This window comes from Tubulanus polymorphus, chromosome 4 (genome assembly GCF_964204645.1).
Source record: "Tubulanus polymorphus chromosome 4, tnTubPoly1.2, whole genome shotgun sequence".
In the NCBI taxonomy this organism is placed as follows: Eukaryota; Metazoa; Nemertea; class Palaeonemertea; order Tubulaniformes; family Tubulanidae; genus Tubulanus; species Tubulanus polymorphus.
The window spans coordinates 16,831,191-16,847,283 of NC_134028.1; the positions used below are offsets into that span (position 1 = coordinate 16,831,191).

The 16,093-nt window shown below is 34.8% G+C and overlaps 1 protein-coding gene and 1 long non-coding RNA gene across 2 annotated transcripts in view; both read left to right on the forward strand.

The window, feature by feature from the left end:
• Nucleotides 1-2,301: 2,301 nt before the first annotated feature.
• LOC141904662 (uncharacterized) lies at nucleotides 2,302-8,649 on the forward strand. Its single transcript, XR_012619170.1, has 4 exons — nucleotides 2,302-2,363; nucleotides 3,751-3,915; nucleotides 7,877-8,042; nucleotides 8,585-8,649. It is a non-coding gene; the product is annotated as an uncharacterized LOC141904662 (long non-coding RNA).
• Nucleotides 8,650-12,756: 4,107 nt separating this feature from the next.
• LOC141904195 (pre-mRNA-splicing factor RBM22-like) overlaps nucleotides 12,757-16,093 on the forward strand; it is a 34,246-nt gene continuing 30,909 nt past the window's right edge. Inside the window, exon 1 of the mRNA XM_074792745.1 lies at nucleotides 12,757-12,899. Coding sequence (XP_074648846.1) covers nucleotides 12,768-12,899 — 132 coding nt within the window. The 5' untranslated portion in view covers nucleotides 12,757-12,767. The remainder of the gene's footprint in view (nucleotides 12,900-16,093) is intronic.

Consider the following 16,093-nt stretch of genomic DNA (forward strand, 5'->3'; position numbering starts at 1 on the left):
ACCTTGCGTGACTCCACTAGTTAGACTGACTTGTTCCAAGATGAGGCATTCCGTTGATTTCGGCTACAAGTTTTCGTTCAGAGATAACTGCTGAGCCATTTGGGCGACCTATCATTGATACTGTTTCCTAATAGCCTGTTAAATAATGGCTGATGTTGTGCCTTATCAAATGCTTTGTCGAAATCCACCGTTGAACAGGATTCTAAGACTGTGTAGAAAACCCGTTATCGCTGCTTTGCAGCTATATTTCAGTTATTATTTTTCTAATATCATCGATAATAAAATCTTCATCTAATTCATAAAATCTTAAATTCTCTCTAATTAAATCAGTAATCTTTTCTACATTATAAGTTTCTTTATTTATTGTTTTTTCATACTCAAATGTTGTTTCATTAAAAAATGTAATATTTTTGATATGAGTTATTACATCATTAATGTTAAATTTAATTTTTTTCTCACGTTTAAAATCAAATCCAAAACATATACTCGGTCCAACAGTCATATTCATTTATATAGTGAAAAATTACTCTTTACATCTTATAACTAATTCATATATCACAGGAAAGTTATTCAAATCAATTAAGTATCCATTATGATTTCTTATTTCTAACTTAAAATTATTAAATTTTGGAATACTATCACATTCAGCTAAATTATAATTTATTTGCGTTCCAAATTGTTTAACATTTTTTAATGGTAAAATATTTAATATACTAGAATTACAAGTTGTATCTTTAGTTGCTTCGAATGTTTTTGTAGGGTCAATTAAATTGCAATAAATATAAAAATGTGTAAAAGGTATTATATTAGCTATACTATCAACATTTGAATGAAGTTTCTTTGGTGTAAATTCTAGAATTTTAGCTAATGGTTTTCTCACTATCATTCCAAATATTCAATGTTCTATTATAAACTTCATCTTTAACATATTCATTTTTTAATTCATCATAATAATCATTTTAATAATCATCATTTTAATAATTCAGTTATGTTAAAATCATTATGATTCTTATAAAATGAATATGGAATTGCGCCTTTATATCTCATTAATTGAAAATCCTCATTATTTGGATAATGTTGTTTTAATATTTTTAATTCATCATCAACTAATGATTTTGATAAATCATCTAATGAAATGCTTAAAAATCTATACGAATCTATAAACCTTAGACACCCAAATTGGAAAGATATATAATTCTCAGATGTTTTAGCTAACATTTTAAATTTATGAGTTGGTATTTTATCTTTTGATCTATTTGAATTTAATCTTTCTATTTCATTATTGATTTCTTCTATTTTATGACATAGCTGTTTGATAAATAAATGAGCATCATACCCTGATAGATTATCAAATATTACTGGAACACAGTTAATTCTTCTAGCTTGTAAGTTACAATTCTCATGTGCTGCGTCTTTAAATTTACCATTCAAATGATCATGGTCTCTTACTTTTTTATCAGATGAATAGAATACTGGATTACAATAATAACATTTATCTGCTAAATCAAATTCTTCTTTATCTTCTTCTGTCATTATGATTTCTTTATTTTCATTTAACTTTTCATTAAATTTTATTTCATACTCAATTAATAAGTCACAAAAATGATTGATAACTTCAATTAGTTCTGGATAATCAGATTTTATATATAATCCAAAAGCTGCAGCAATTTGATCTTTTTAATACTATTTGTTATCTGAGGATCTGAATAATCAATTACATCATTAGGGTTTTCTGTTTCTTCACAGAAAACCCTATTGAAATTCGCATGATTATTATTGTTTTTTTTCTTCCCTTTTCCACATAGTTTTTGTTAAAAGTGTAAAGGCTTCCTTACCTTACCGCTGTCGCCGATACAATCCGTATGACGTCCTTCAGCTCACTTCAATCTCTAGATACTGCATGGGAATTTTGATAAATCCACGTTATAAAGGCACTGTCGAGCCGTAAACATCGGAAATTTGGCTCCGTTCAATTAGTAGCCATGTTGTGTTTTCTTACCGATATTTCTCTCTTCTTTTCGAGGAAGAGCTATCGAATAATTCCCTCTCTTCTCCACAATCAATTTCAAAGTCAATTTTATAAATTTATTGCTCAGCGGGTCCGAGTCCTAGAGTTTACGAGTCCGGCGTTCGCGTGTCTGACAGGTTTACGGGCATTTGTTTGTTACCACTTTAATATTTTTGATTTCTTGTTATTCCGGTTATTTCATTTAAGTATATTGCTGATCAGTTCATGTAACCAAAAGCGTCAATAAACAGATTTTGAATTGATCAAGTTTAAAAAGTTCAAGGTCGTTGAGTCGCGGAGGGCTGCTAGAATTACGTTCGTCTCAGAGAGAAAACAAACGACAGAAAAGTATCAGGTGATTATCGATAGGCTACTACGGTACACACAGTTGACAAACAGTGTTAGGCCTGTGCCGGTTGGTGCGTACTGGGAATAAATATACTGGTTGGTCAGTTGGTTCGGTTGTGAAGTGTGGAAGCTAAGAAAGCCTACCGCAGTACCGGTATTTATTTGTCTATAGGCCTATTATATAGTAGCCAATACCAGTAAGTACGTAGTTGTTACTCGTACGTGACTGTACGGTGATCTCCACAGGTTAACCGTACGTGAGTTCCCTACTGACGCCGTACGTGAGTTCCTCTAGTAGCCAATACCATTTTTTAAGTACGAAGTTGTTACCCGTACGTGCCAGTGACTGTACGGTGATATCCACAGTTTAACCGTATGTGAATTCCCTAAAAAGGCCGTAAGTGAGTTCCTATAATCTGCAAACGTGCATGCGTGAAAGAATAGAGTTTGGGTTAGGTGAGGCTAGGCTATTTGTAAATCAAATTTCATTCACCCTGCAGTTACGTTCTGTGGCACAGTGGGTAAATCACTCGACTACTATACTGGATTTTTTTTTCGTTTGGTTTCAAATCCCAATATTGCAAGTCTGAGCGTCAACATACTCATACGGCTAACCTGTAGAAATCACCGTACAGTCACGTACAGGTAACAACAGCGTTTTAAGTATTAAGTGAGTACGACAAGCCTACCATGCCTATGTACTACAAACACAACTTTTTCCCTCTCGTCGGCCCTACAGTGATGTTACTATAACTGGTGCAATTATAACATGGATAGGATTTGGCCAGGACTAGCCTAAAGTCTAATTCAGTCTATGTACTAATTCACTCGATAGGCCTATTTTTAAAACAGGGATCATTCATTTATTACATACGCATAAAATTTGATTATTTCAACCCCCCTCCCCCTCTGTACGCAAAATCTGCCATTTTTTCATGTACATTAAGCATTACAGTACGTAATTGCCCTGACCCCCCTCCCCTAATGCGTACGTTATAAATGAATGATCCCACAATACAGTGAAGTATTCACACACAGAAAGGCTAATTGATTTGAGCCATGTGATTAAATTTGGCCAGGCCTTCTCTGACTTGCTGACATTAATAGTCAATGTGGTCACGGCTTGTATACCAGAAATCATTGTAGGCCTGTACATTTTGCTGTTCGTAGGTTTGGTATACCGATTTCTCCATTCTTGACTGATAAGTGTACGGTACAGCTGTACGCATTATACAATTGTTCCAATGGGAATAGGGCCTATTGATTGGGCTTATTATTTCCTGCTTTAGAATACTGAAATAAGCCCAACGTTCATTCAAATATCCAACATCGGTGAAAGTCTGATTACTGTATACATGTACTGTAGGTTTTCATGTTGTATGAATATTTTGCAGTTCAAATGGGTATGATGCTGATTCCAATGTCGAATGCATGCAGTTAGATGGTCAAGGACAGTCAACACCAAGATATCTCTCTTCGATCGATGTTGCACCATAGAAGATCTGATTCTTTCAACTCAAGGAAAGTGATTCAACACGATCGACATAACACTGGAATAGGTTTGCAGTAACTAACGGTTCATTTCATTTAGTCCTATGTACTTTTTAGCCAATTTGGATTTGATTGTAATTGAAACTCTGGAACAAAAGACAAGTTGAAAAAACACAAGTTATGCTTGATTCTCATGTTCAAATTTAATTGAAATTCAAATTTATTTTATTACATCATATTTACAAAGCATATCGTTGGTTCATACAGTAATAAAAATTAGGACAGAACAAATATTATTACAGAATTTCCAAAAAGGCAATGAATTTCTATAACTAAATGAACATTATTTTTCTAATAACTCAGATCAAGAGTGACTTTCCCGTTTATTAGGAAACACACGCAACTAGTGGAATATGTTTGATTTACACACATGTTGCAGGTATCAATTGTTTATCACTATAGAATTTGTAATCCATGAAAGCCAAAATCAACATCAGCCGAAAACCCAGATCAATTCATAATTTATTGATTGAATCTAAACTACAATATATGTATTTATTCAAATATTTCAATAAAAACATGAACTTCTTAAATCTATTCTAAATCATAATACGTTCTTATCTGTAGATTCACTCAATCTATCTACTCAGCAGGTGCTTCAAAAGAGTTCTTAATAGGACAGATCCATTTTTAAGCTTGGTGATAATACAGTATCATGATGTTTGAATGCCAAAATAAATGCCTGGTCAAATGAATTAATATTTGTTGATTGTACGTCCTCGTATGTTCGGTTTCAAAGCTGATCATATTTGACGTTTACACAGTGGTTGCATATTAGGTTCGAATCTGTCAATGCATTTTATTCTATGTATCGATATTTCAATTTACTACAATTCCCATCTTTCTGAATGGCTTTATTACAAATGGTACTTTATTCTTGTAATCATATTTTTTTGAATTCTAATACTTTATCTTTTTCATTTGGTAAAATCATTTGACAATAATCATGATTATCACATAATTGTTTATGATTTAATAATGCACTTTCAGTTCTGAATTTAGTTATACATTTTCTACATAGAGATATTTTATTATCAAAATCATTTTCTTATTTGAAAAATAAATCGATTTGTTTTATTCACATATAATGATTTTCTTAATATAATATATCTATAACACCATTTGAATCATAATCTATTGATAGGTATAGAGGTTCTAATGTAAAATGTTTAATATTATTACCTTTTGTTTTTGGTAATTTGACTCAATCAAACACATTTATCTTTATATTATTATCTCTTTCTATTTTTGGGATATTTTTAATTCTAACAGGATAATTATCTATCTTATACCTATATCTATTATCTATCTTATTTTCAAATGGTTTATAATGTGTTAATCTAAAACTATGTGTAATATCTTCTGTTGGATGTAAACAACTTATAATTGTCCACAGAAAACATTTATCATCAGAATTTTGTACATTTATAACAGCATTAGTTTTAACTGATAATTTGTTATAACTTGATCCATTTATATTATCTTTATAATATGATAAATTATTTTCATCAATTGGTTTCGAATTAGTTAATTTATTATATTTTGTGTTGTGTCATGTTAAGTCATAAATATTATTTCATCAAATATTAAACCAGATCCTTCAAAATATTTCTCTTCTATTTTAGTTTTTTACTTCATTATAACATTTATCTAATTTTTCATCTATACGCTGTTTTGAAATAATATGTTGTGAATGGCAATTTATATTTTATATTGGTTTATCTTCAGATTTTATAAACTTAACTTTAGCCGATATACTAATTTTAGGGTATTCAACACCAGTAATTATTTATATTATACTTTTCATATTTTCTAAATGTTTTTTATTTTCTTCTAATGTTTTACCTTTATGAAATCTAAACTCGATAGCAGCTGGACGAATATCACTTTTAAATGCCTCAGTTATTTCTATTTCTTTTTTATTATCTAATGAATTAATATAATTTCTAACATTTTCCATGTATGGTCTTTTATTGTTTAATTCCTTTTTTATTCTTTTAATTGTCTTCTGTTTCTTATCAAAATAATCTTCAATAAACCTAAAATATCATTATTGATATTTCTAATATGATTTTTAGATTTTAAATGTTCTTTATAATATCTTTTATCACTGAATGATTGATTAGTTTCTAATATATCATCTTTATATTCTAACTTTAATTTATTTTCTAAGTGTGTTTTAGTTTTATTATGTCTTGCTTTTTGAGATTTATCTATATTGATTTTACATGTCGGACAGTAGTACTTCTTATTTGCTTCCATTTTAATATCAAATTTTTTATTAAAGTTCATTTTAGAAGTTATTCATATTCATATATATGAATCATATTCATATATATGAATATTTTAAGAGTAATAGGGAATAAGTTGTTTCATATCAAAGGTCGAACGGTCGAAAAATAAATTCGAGTGTGCGAGAATTTATTTTTCGACCGTTCGACCTTTCGTATGAAACAACTTATTCCCTATTACTGAGATAAAATGCCCGCAAAATAAAAACCTAACGAACCAGGGCTGACCACAAATTGCCCTAACGATAAATTTTCCGAAACGACACAATCCTATCATGTTTGGTATCAAATAACTCGTGGCCTGAACCTTGGTCTATTAACTGACCAATGCATGACCAGTACCATACAGTTAGTTTTACTACCAACGGGTGGCGCTGTATGTAAATTTCAGATAAATCAACGACTTTCGGCTATTAGCGGTACTTAAGACCACTTGAAAAACATCATAGTCAATTACGGTAGTAGTGAAAATAAAAAGTTACATTTCGGTGTACAGCACCATAGCACCCATATAATACCACATACATTTTATTCAGACTAAGGACTATTGGTTAACACCGATCTTCATTTCCATTAATTAATGATCTGTTGAATTAATAAGTAATCCAGTCTTTCGGTGTTCGAGATAAAATGCCCGCAAAATAAGAACTATCGAACCAGGGCTGACCACAAATTGCCGAACAGATAAATTTTTGGAAACGTCACAATCATGTTTAGTATCAAATAACTCGTGGCATGGACCTTGGTCTAACCAATGCATGACCAGTACTGGCTATATAGTAAATTATCTGTTTTGCAAACAATTAAGTTGTTTGGTGTCAAATAACTAGATATGATGTGGGCATTATGCTAAAAATTGTTTAACTGACCAATGCTTGACCAGTACTGACCAGTTACCAGTGCTAACCAGAACCCACCATAAGTAATTTATATGTTTAGTAAAGCAATAAAATCGTGTTTGGACGTCGAGCGACTAAATATGGCGCGGGCTATGATCTAACAACTATCTAACTGACCAATTTTTGACCAATAATGACCCTAAAGTAATTAGTCTATTTTAGAAGCAACACAGTCGTGTGTGGTGTCAAATAATTAGATATGGTGTGGGCTTTAATCTAACAACTATTCAACTGACCAAATCTTGACCAATACTGACCACATACATTTGTCTGTTTCGGTAACAACTTAGTCGTGTCTGGTATCAAATAATTTCATTTGGCCTGAACGTAAATATAACAACTCTTTTACCTGTAAAAGCTACACAAGCACTGTCTAATTTCCGGTAAAATGTTTTTAGAAATGACACGGGGTATTGCCTGAATCCTCCGTTAGTACTACTAGCTCTTACATTTAAATATGTCGCTTGAAAAGTCTTGTCAGAATTGTTTTTATTGTAGGTAGCGAGCTAACTTCCCCGAGCGAAATTTCCCACTAAATGCAAAATATTTTCACGTGGGGTTTTGAACGAACAACGTTTTGATTTGTAATTGTAACGTGCGCATTTGAGCCTGTAACGCGCACATTTCACTCGCGTGAACGTGCGTATCGGTACCAACATGCGAAACTTGTCAAACTTGCGTTCAAGACGTTTAGACTGAACATCAAAGAAGATATCATATCATATCATATATCTGAATATAGATGGAATGATAATGTAGTAGTTTTGAATTTTTCGTAGCTGCTGTCCACTGACCACAGATCAAAGTTAATCCCCTGATATGAAATATATATATTGGTTATAGTGATATAGTAGTTCAGTGAGAATTCAAACTTATGGTTAATTTTGAGTGATCACAACGCTGACCAATAGAGAAAGCTGTAAGGCCTAAGAAAAGATGCATTACGTAAGTATAACATATCGCTCAATATAATGAAGAAGTATTCAACTGGCCATCTGATCACAACAATAGTTTGACTTATCTTATTGAAAGATATCGGAGAGTTAATGGGAGATCCCTGAATTCGAAACGATTCCACACTCAATCGATATTTTGAAAACACAATTTGCAATTTGTGAACATGCATTTTTTGCACCAAAAGCATGAAGTATATTATCTTTGCTTGTAAAAATTTGAAATTTTGGGGAAGATTTTTGGCCTCGTTAACCTGTGAACACGTCTTTCATATATTTTCTTCATATAAGACCGACCCTTGAAATAATGCTGAGAGTTTCGAGGAAAATTATGGTAGGATCTCTTCTTAGGCTGCCTCGTATCAGTGGAAGGTTGCTAATTATTGATTTTATACACAATAATTATAAGTACCATGAGACTCCATAGAATATCGTTTTTCAATCATACACGAATTATCGCGATATAAAGATAAATAGTACTTCTATATTTCTATATTCTATACTTTTTACGTCTTATGCTGTATATCTATTTAGCAGTGTAAATAAAGAGTGGATCTGCAGGCCACCTGAGACCATTCCACGATCTAAGGTCAGCTGCCAAAAGTTAGTAAGTTTACCAGTGGATAGTTAACATTTATAATGACAATTAAAACTTGCTAAACATTGCTAAAATAACTTTATACTTGTAGAATAGTCACACTCGAATGCGGAGAATTGATAATACGATAATACGATACGAAAACTCACAGTGTACAAATTCAAAAAGATGATCTCTAGTGAGAGATCGAACGTTGTGCCGTAATTTTCTGATGATAAAACTTGGTTTCTGATGATTAAATTTGTGTACATAGTGGATCTTTTTCATATTAATTGTGTATTTGGTCATGTATAATGGTTAATTTAAACTAACTTTTGAGAAACCGGTCCCAGAGCAGCTGTAGCCTTAATTCCTGTAATAGAGGCCGCAATCTTTTTGCGGCAAACAGTACAAATAGCCAGAAAAGGCGACAATAGTCCATTGGCAAACTTAAAGCAAGCGTACATTGGTTGTTTAGGTTTTTCGAAGGGGAGAATTTTTGGGAAAATTAATGTTTAATCATCATTGAGATATAGTTGAGCTGTACACAAGGAATTTGTTTATAGTCCGATATCCGTGATTACCTCTGGCGTGGAGAGATACAATCTAAAACCAACCGTAGAGTCAAATATTTTACTACAATTTTTCATGATCAATAAAAAGATTAATAGACATTCCACTCGATTTTAACTCATTCATCTTTACACAAACTCCAACTTGTTGAACTGTTCAAAATCGCGTGGCTTGAATTATTACGATAACAAAAATTAGGGACCGCGATACTTGCTCATCTACGCTGGCTACAAACAGGATTGCATTTGAGTGTTTGATGTTGTAACAATACCATACTGAATTATGGATTCAGTTGCTACTTTTTGATTGAACATTTATATCACATATTGGGCATTATATTTACCAGTATATATGGAATAACCTATCCATATATCATGTTCAATTTTATATAATCTGACTTTTGAGATTCAATCAATGCATTCATATTGCGGTCGTCGCATTCAATAGCCACCACGGACTGGCTCCTTATTATTTCCTTGGCGATACCTTTGGCGGACGATCCCACGCGTTTCTTGCTCCTGTCCTAGAATGCTCAATATTCGTCATGGACCCCGATTTGAATTTAAATTCAAAAGACTCCTAAAACACACCGGTTTACTCAATTACTCTGAAGCGCCTTTGAACATTTATGTGCAAGAATCAGTGAAATTGGGGCTTTATCAGTTGTATTCATCATTCGAACCTACGAATCTCGTATCCTATGAATGTGGAGACCTATCCTCGTAAGAGAATGAATAGGCTCTGTTGCGTTCATATCATTTGATATGAGGCTACGTTTCATCTTTAATTGAAATCATGTGATTTCAATTAAAGATGACACGATGCCTCATATCATTATGTTATATTTTTTAAAGTGGGCGAGAATATATACTTATGTTTTTGTTTCTCTGAATGTTGCTATTTAAGAGTTCAATCATTTCAGTCTACCAAACAAAGCATTTTTCTAAGACTGCATTTTAGGTATCTTTTCGCGGATGGCCGAAAGCTGCTGTCCCTTTCTAGTAATTTGATGATATCTCTCTAAATTTAAATTTTGAAAAGGGATCAGGCATATCTCCTTGTTTGACTAAGTATGAACTCAACTTTATGGGACACTCCCTTTTAAAAGGCGCCGAAGTAAAATCATGTGTCGAGTGGAGATGATATTGTATCAGAATTACTTCAAAATCGAAGAAAATTGAATATTTTGAAAATAATGATTTTATGCTTAAATCCGTAAAAACTGGAGCAGTTTTCATTAAAAAAATATCGGAATCAGCGAAATTTAATTAAGAAGAATACTATGTTTAAAATGTTATCAATAACATTTGAAGAAAGTTTTCTGAATTCGTCAACTGTGAAACTAGTGTCAACCAGATGTGTTCCCATTAAACAACCGACCGCGAGCCGAGTCGATGTGAGATGTGGCCTACACTGAAAATCTCAAGTGCTACCGCCGGTTTTTAGGTACCTTTGAATTTTAAAAAACTGAACAATTGCCATTTGGAAAGGGCCTAGTTAGAGAAAATGCTAGATCGTGTGATACAGGCTCCATATTTCATGTGCGTTTGGAATTTAACCTTGTTTATAACGAAACATACATGTTATTATGCTATTTTAGATTTAAAAAAAAACCCATGATAGTGTTTCATGAGACCCTCAAATAACGTCAACTTGAAATATTAACGAAACATTTTTTTGACGGAAACATCGTCACCATCGAATTTTAAAAACTTTAAGGAATGGGTTAATGCCTTGGTGACCACTGGTCTATTAGGCAGTTTTCTGAAACAAAAGTGGCCAAGTCTAAAGAACAACTATTGTAACAAATGATTTCAAATATTAGTTTGCCCAATGCGTTTAATGATTTAATCAATTGGTATCGCGCTGATTGGTCGAAAGACGGGTGCTAGTCACCTTGTGATTTAATGGTTTTTTAAGCATTGATTAACCATAGATTTTAATCTTATCATATCTTATTTGAAGGCGCTTCCCGCAAACATTTTCTATTCGTTGAGTTTTCAAACGCAGTACTGTTCAGATGATTCAAGCTTCGAGTCAAGTAGTAGAAAAGTTTATGTATTAGCATTACTATGCTCAGTGAAAATAACGCACTGCGGCAAGTGAGGTGCTGTGATCCAGATGTGTAACATTTATGGGTAATAAATTTCCATCATGTCGACGCTATTCACAAACAGTAGCAAAACATACTGCTGGTCTCTAGAATTATCAATACGACGACAAGCATTTTCGAATTCGACCATGATATTCGAGAAGTTTCACTTGGGCAGTGGTGGACAGTGATGGTCAATTTTTGAATTTCAATGGCGAATCCTTTCTAGTTTCACACAAAATGCGGTACCGGTATATCGTTCTTATATTCGAGAAGTTCAAATTGGTCAGTGGTGGTCAGTGATGGTAAATTTATGAATTTTCAATGGCGAATCCTTTCTAGTTTCACACAAAATGCGGTACCGGTATATCGTCCATATATTTGAGAAATTTAAATTGGTCAGTGGTGGTCAGTGATGGCCAATTCATGAATTTCCAATGGCGAATCCTTTCTAGTTTGACACCATAACGCCGTATATCGTTCTCATATTCGAGAAGTTTGAATTGGTCAGTGGTGGTCAGCGATGGTCAATTTATTAATTTCTCAATGGCAAATCCTTTCTAGTTTGACACCATCATGCGGTATATCGTTTTCCTATTCGAGAAGTTTGAATTGGTCAGTGGTGGTCAGTGATGGTCAGTTTATCGAATTTGCAATGATAGTAGTTTGAAAACAAACATGACTTGAAAAAATCGAAATTCGAAGTCAAGTGTTCGAGACTCGGGGATATCTCAATTGGTCAGTTTCTGACCATCATGGTGTCACCATTGTGGTCTATAGCTCAAATGAAACATGTGGAACCGACGAAGGGTCCCAAAAGCGTAAGTCATTTCCTGAGTGACGTGATCCAAAAATGCCCTAACTGGAAAAGGCAGTCTCTCAATTGGACAACACCAAATCGGACAGGACAATTAAAATTTGGGAAGGCCACACGCTTTCTAGAAGCCCACGCGGTACACATTTAGCGTATTATTATGAAATCTTTTTTTAAACCACCATGTACGACATAAAGTAATAAGCATCGTTGTAAGCACTTGAAACACCCATTAACCACTTGGATCTGTCAGATCAAACATCATACTGCATCCCCGCAAAGAAGGGTAGTTCAGCAAACCGGAGTTTTCATCGGCCTCTCTAGACTACCCCGCCAGTTCGGGTAGCCGAGCAAACTGGAAAACTCATAATGTAGCCGAGCAAACCGGAAAACTCATAATGAAGTGGTCTTAAGTACCGCTAATAGCCGAAAGTCATTGATTATGTGAAATTAACATACAGTGCCACCCGTTAGTAGTAAAACTAACCCGAGCAATTCGGGTGTTAAATAGATACGCTAGCAAACCGGCATTCTCATGATGAGTTCGAGTAGCCGAGCAAGCGGGTAAGCGAACCCAGACAACCCATAATATGGATGAGAAACAGGAGCTTCTGCTTTTAACGGAGCGCTCCGCTATATAGAACGTTGATGCTTTCTTTTTATGGCGCCCTCTAACGGAGACGCCATCTGGTTATGCTCCAAACTAAATCGGATAATAACCCTCTGTAGATTTAACGCAATGGCGACGTCTAAGGGAGCGAATACCTATAATCGACAAAATTGGGAAGATTCTGTAAGTTCGAATTTATTTAATGATGTATGACATCACGGTGACAAAAACAGACACCACACAAAAATGAAGAGACAACAAATAAGGGGGCACCTCTATATTCACAATTCACATCCCAAAGAACAAGGACTTGGTGTATCCCCCCCCCCCCCCCAATTTTCATGAAACAACTCATCAATTACTAATTCATAACAACTAATTTTATTTATGTACGGTACATAAAACAAAATTAATACAATCCTCAAATTTAATGCATCAGGTTAAATAAGCAATCAAACCTACACATTCCAGTACCGTACACACTCACTCTCACTCACAGTAACGCTTACACTAAATTATTAGACACTCTCATTCTCACTCGTACTCAAACTACACACTCACTCTCACCTACGAGCAATTATTTAGTTTAGATAATTGCTCGTAGCTTTCACAGTACACTCACTCTCACAGTACCGTACACGCTTACAGTCACTGACACTCACATTACACTCTCACTCAAACACTTTCACTCACTGACACTCACAGTACACACTCTCACTCACCGTGCACGCTCACAGTCACTCACAGTCTCACTCTCACTCAAACACTGTCACTCACTGACACTCACAGTACACACCCACTCTCATTCACACTCACCGTACACACTCTCACACTCACAGTACACTGTACACAGTACACTCACTCATCTTTTATCTGAATCTGTTCAACATTTTTTGAGGTGTAGTCGTAGTGCTGCAGAGTTGTCTGTACATGTACCACGTTCTATATATATTTTTTTTTTCAGTTGTTGAGGTGTCGAGGTGTAGAGCTGTAGAGTTGTCTGTACCAAAACCACATTCTCTCTAGGCCCTATATCTTTGTCAGTTGTTGAGGTGTCGAGGTGTCGAGGTGTAGAGTTGTCTGTACCAAAACCACATTCTCTCTATATCTCTGTCAGTTGTTGAGGTGTCGAGGTGTAGAGCTGTAGAGTTGTCTGTACCAAAGCCACATTCTCTCTATATCTTTGTCAGTTGTTGAGGTGGCAAACTGTAGAGTTGTCAGTCATAAAAGCCACGTTCTCTCTTTATCATCATGTAGGCTATGTCACACCGCCATCTATCCACCAGTCCCTTTTGGATTGCTAAGTATCGCCAGGTACCATCTATAGACAATTTACGGGAGCTACCACCCGCTATAGTCCCCTATTCTTAAATCGCACCGCATTCAGAAATAAACAACAAGTTTAGGTAAACCCGCGGATAGATGAAAATACAAACAAATCTATGGCGCTATTGCACTTTTGTGCCCCCCTCCCAAAAATGTTTATTTCAGCATATTTATTATCAGGGAGGTCTAGGGATTCAAAATCAGTAACTTTTGACCCAAAAAAACTTACTTTTACTTGGTTAATATATTGATATTTTGGGCCCTAAATCGCATGTAAAATCGTTGATTCGCGACGTCAACAACGCCATATTGGATGTCAATCAAAGTTTCTAACCCTCTACTGAAATGTCATGACATTAAAACTTTGCAAAAACCATGTTTTCAAACATAACCATCTCTGAAAATGATGTGTACCGGTATGTTTGCATTATTTTCATACTTAGCTATTGATCTAAAGATGTTCTGATGAAGAAAAGTTAAATGCCCAAAAACGAAGTTTTATCAATTAAATTTATTGAGATACATTTATTCAGATGTTTTTAGGTGGTAATTAGTGCGGAAACATGGCTGACCCGTCGGTTTGAATCGAGGAAATCGGCCCCAAATTATCAGAATTTTGGCTAGGAAAAAATTATTTTTTTGTCAAAAGTAATTTATTTTGACTCTACAGACCTCCCTGATTAATAATATACAGAAATCAAAATTTTTGGGAGGGGGTACGAAAGTGCAATAGCGCCCAAATCTATGCCACTCCATGATTTATTTCTGGATGTAAATTCCTTACTGAACAAATTGATGCATAATATTTAGAGATAACTGATTATTAACGAAATTAGAAATTACGGACCAAAGCGTCGCATGGAGAGCAGGTGTGACAGAGTGACAGACAGTGGATGATATCACCGGGTCATAATTTATTCTTTATAAGTTATTTGCCCACTTGGGACTTTAGTCCCAGCGGGCTATTGCGTTCACTTTTCGTCCGCGTCCGTCCATAGACGGAATCCAGTTATTTTGGGAAGTTTTGAAGACGCTTCAAGGTAACGTCTTGATATTTGGGTTACACATGTATCTACCCTAGACACATCTTCAGCCCGAAAACTGGCCCTGGCAGAATCAAGACTAGCAGCCATTGTTGTTCGCCAAAATCAGCACTTTTTACACATTTTTGAACTTTTTGAGGGAAATTTTGAAGACGCTTTGATCAATTACCTTGATCTTTCGGACCCGGACTACCACTGGCAATATGGTTGATGGTCACCCGACAAATTCCAACTCTACAACGATGACCATAAACAAATTTTTATCTTTGGTCTTGTTTGACTACAAAATAATTCTTCAGTCAGGCAGGCAATTCTCCTATAGCAATGCTTAAATCTACCCGCAAAACTTAAGTCCCAGCAGGCTAAGCAGTTTTATATGTGGGGCTATCGGATTTAGGCCTACCGTATTTTCCGGCCAATATGCCGATTTTCTAGCCTCAGATTTTTACCCAAAATATCGTGATCGGCTTATTGGGCGGATACGATCTGACGTAAAAAATCACTTCCCGATCTATGCCACTCTAATGCTCTCAATGATCGTCAAAATCAAGAAAAGTGGTCGATATTTATTTGAGGTCATTATTTACTACCAATTATAATCTATTTTGAACTATTTTATTTTTACTTTGATTGTTCCATCACCGCACAGCGGCAATGGTATACATTTATATAACGCGCGAGTTCAACGTACTACCACGTGTCAGTTCATACATTAGTATATATGCAAATCAGCAGTGACCCGCGTACTGCGTGTATGGCTGTGTGTATAGTAATCAGCTGAGTGAGTCTATATATAGCACAGTCACTCGGCGATGATAGTATACACAGCACTCTCACACATCGGCGGGCGCTACTGTCAGCCTCTTAAATCGTCAATTAAGACGAAATAATTGACAAATCAGTGAATTAAAATCTCTGATGCAGGGCCTCGGCTTATTGGGCGAAGCGTTATGAAATCCATGTATTTTAGGCTAAAAAACTGCCCTCGGCTTATTGGCCGAGTCGGCT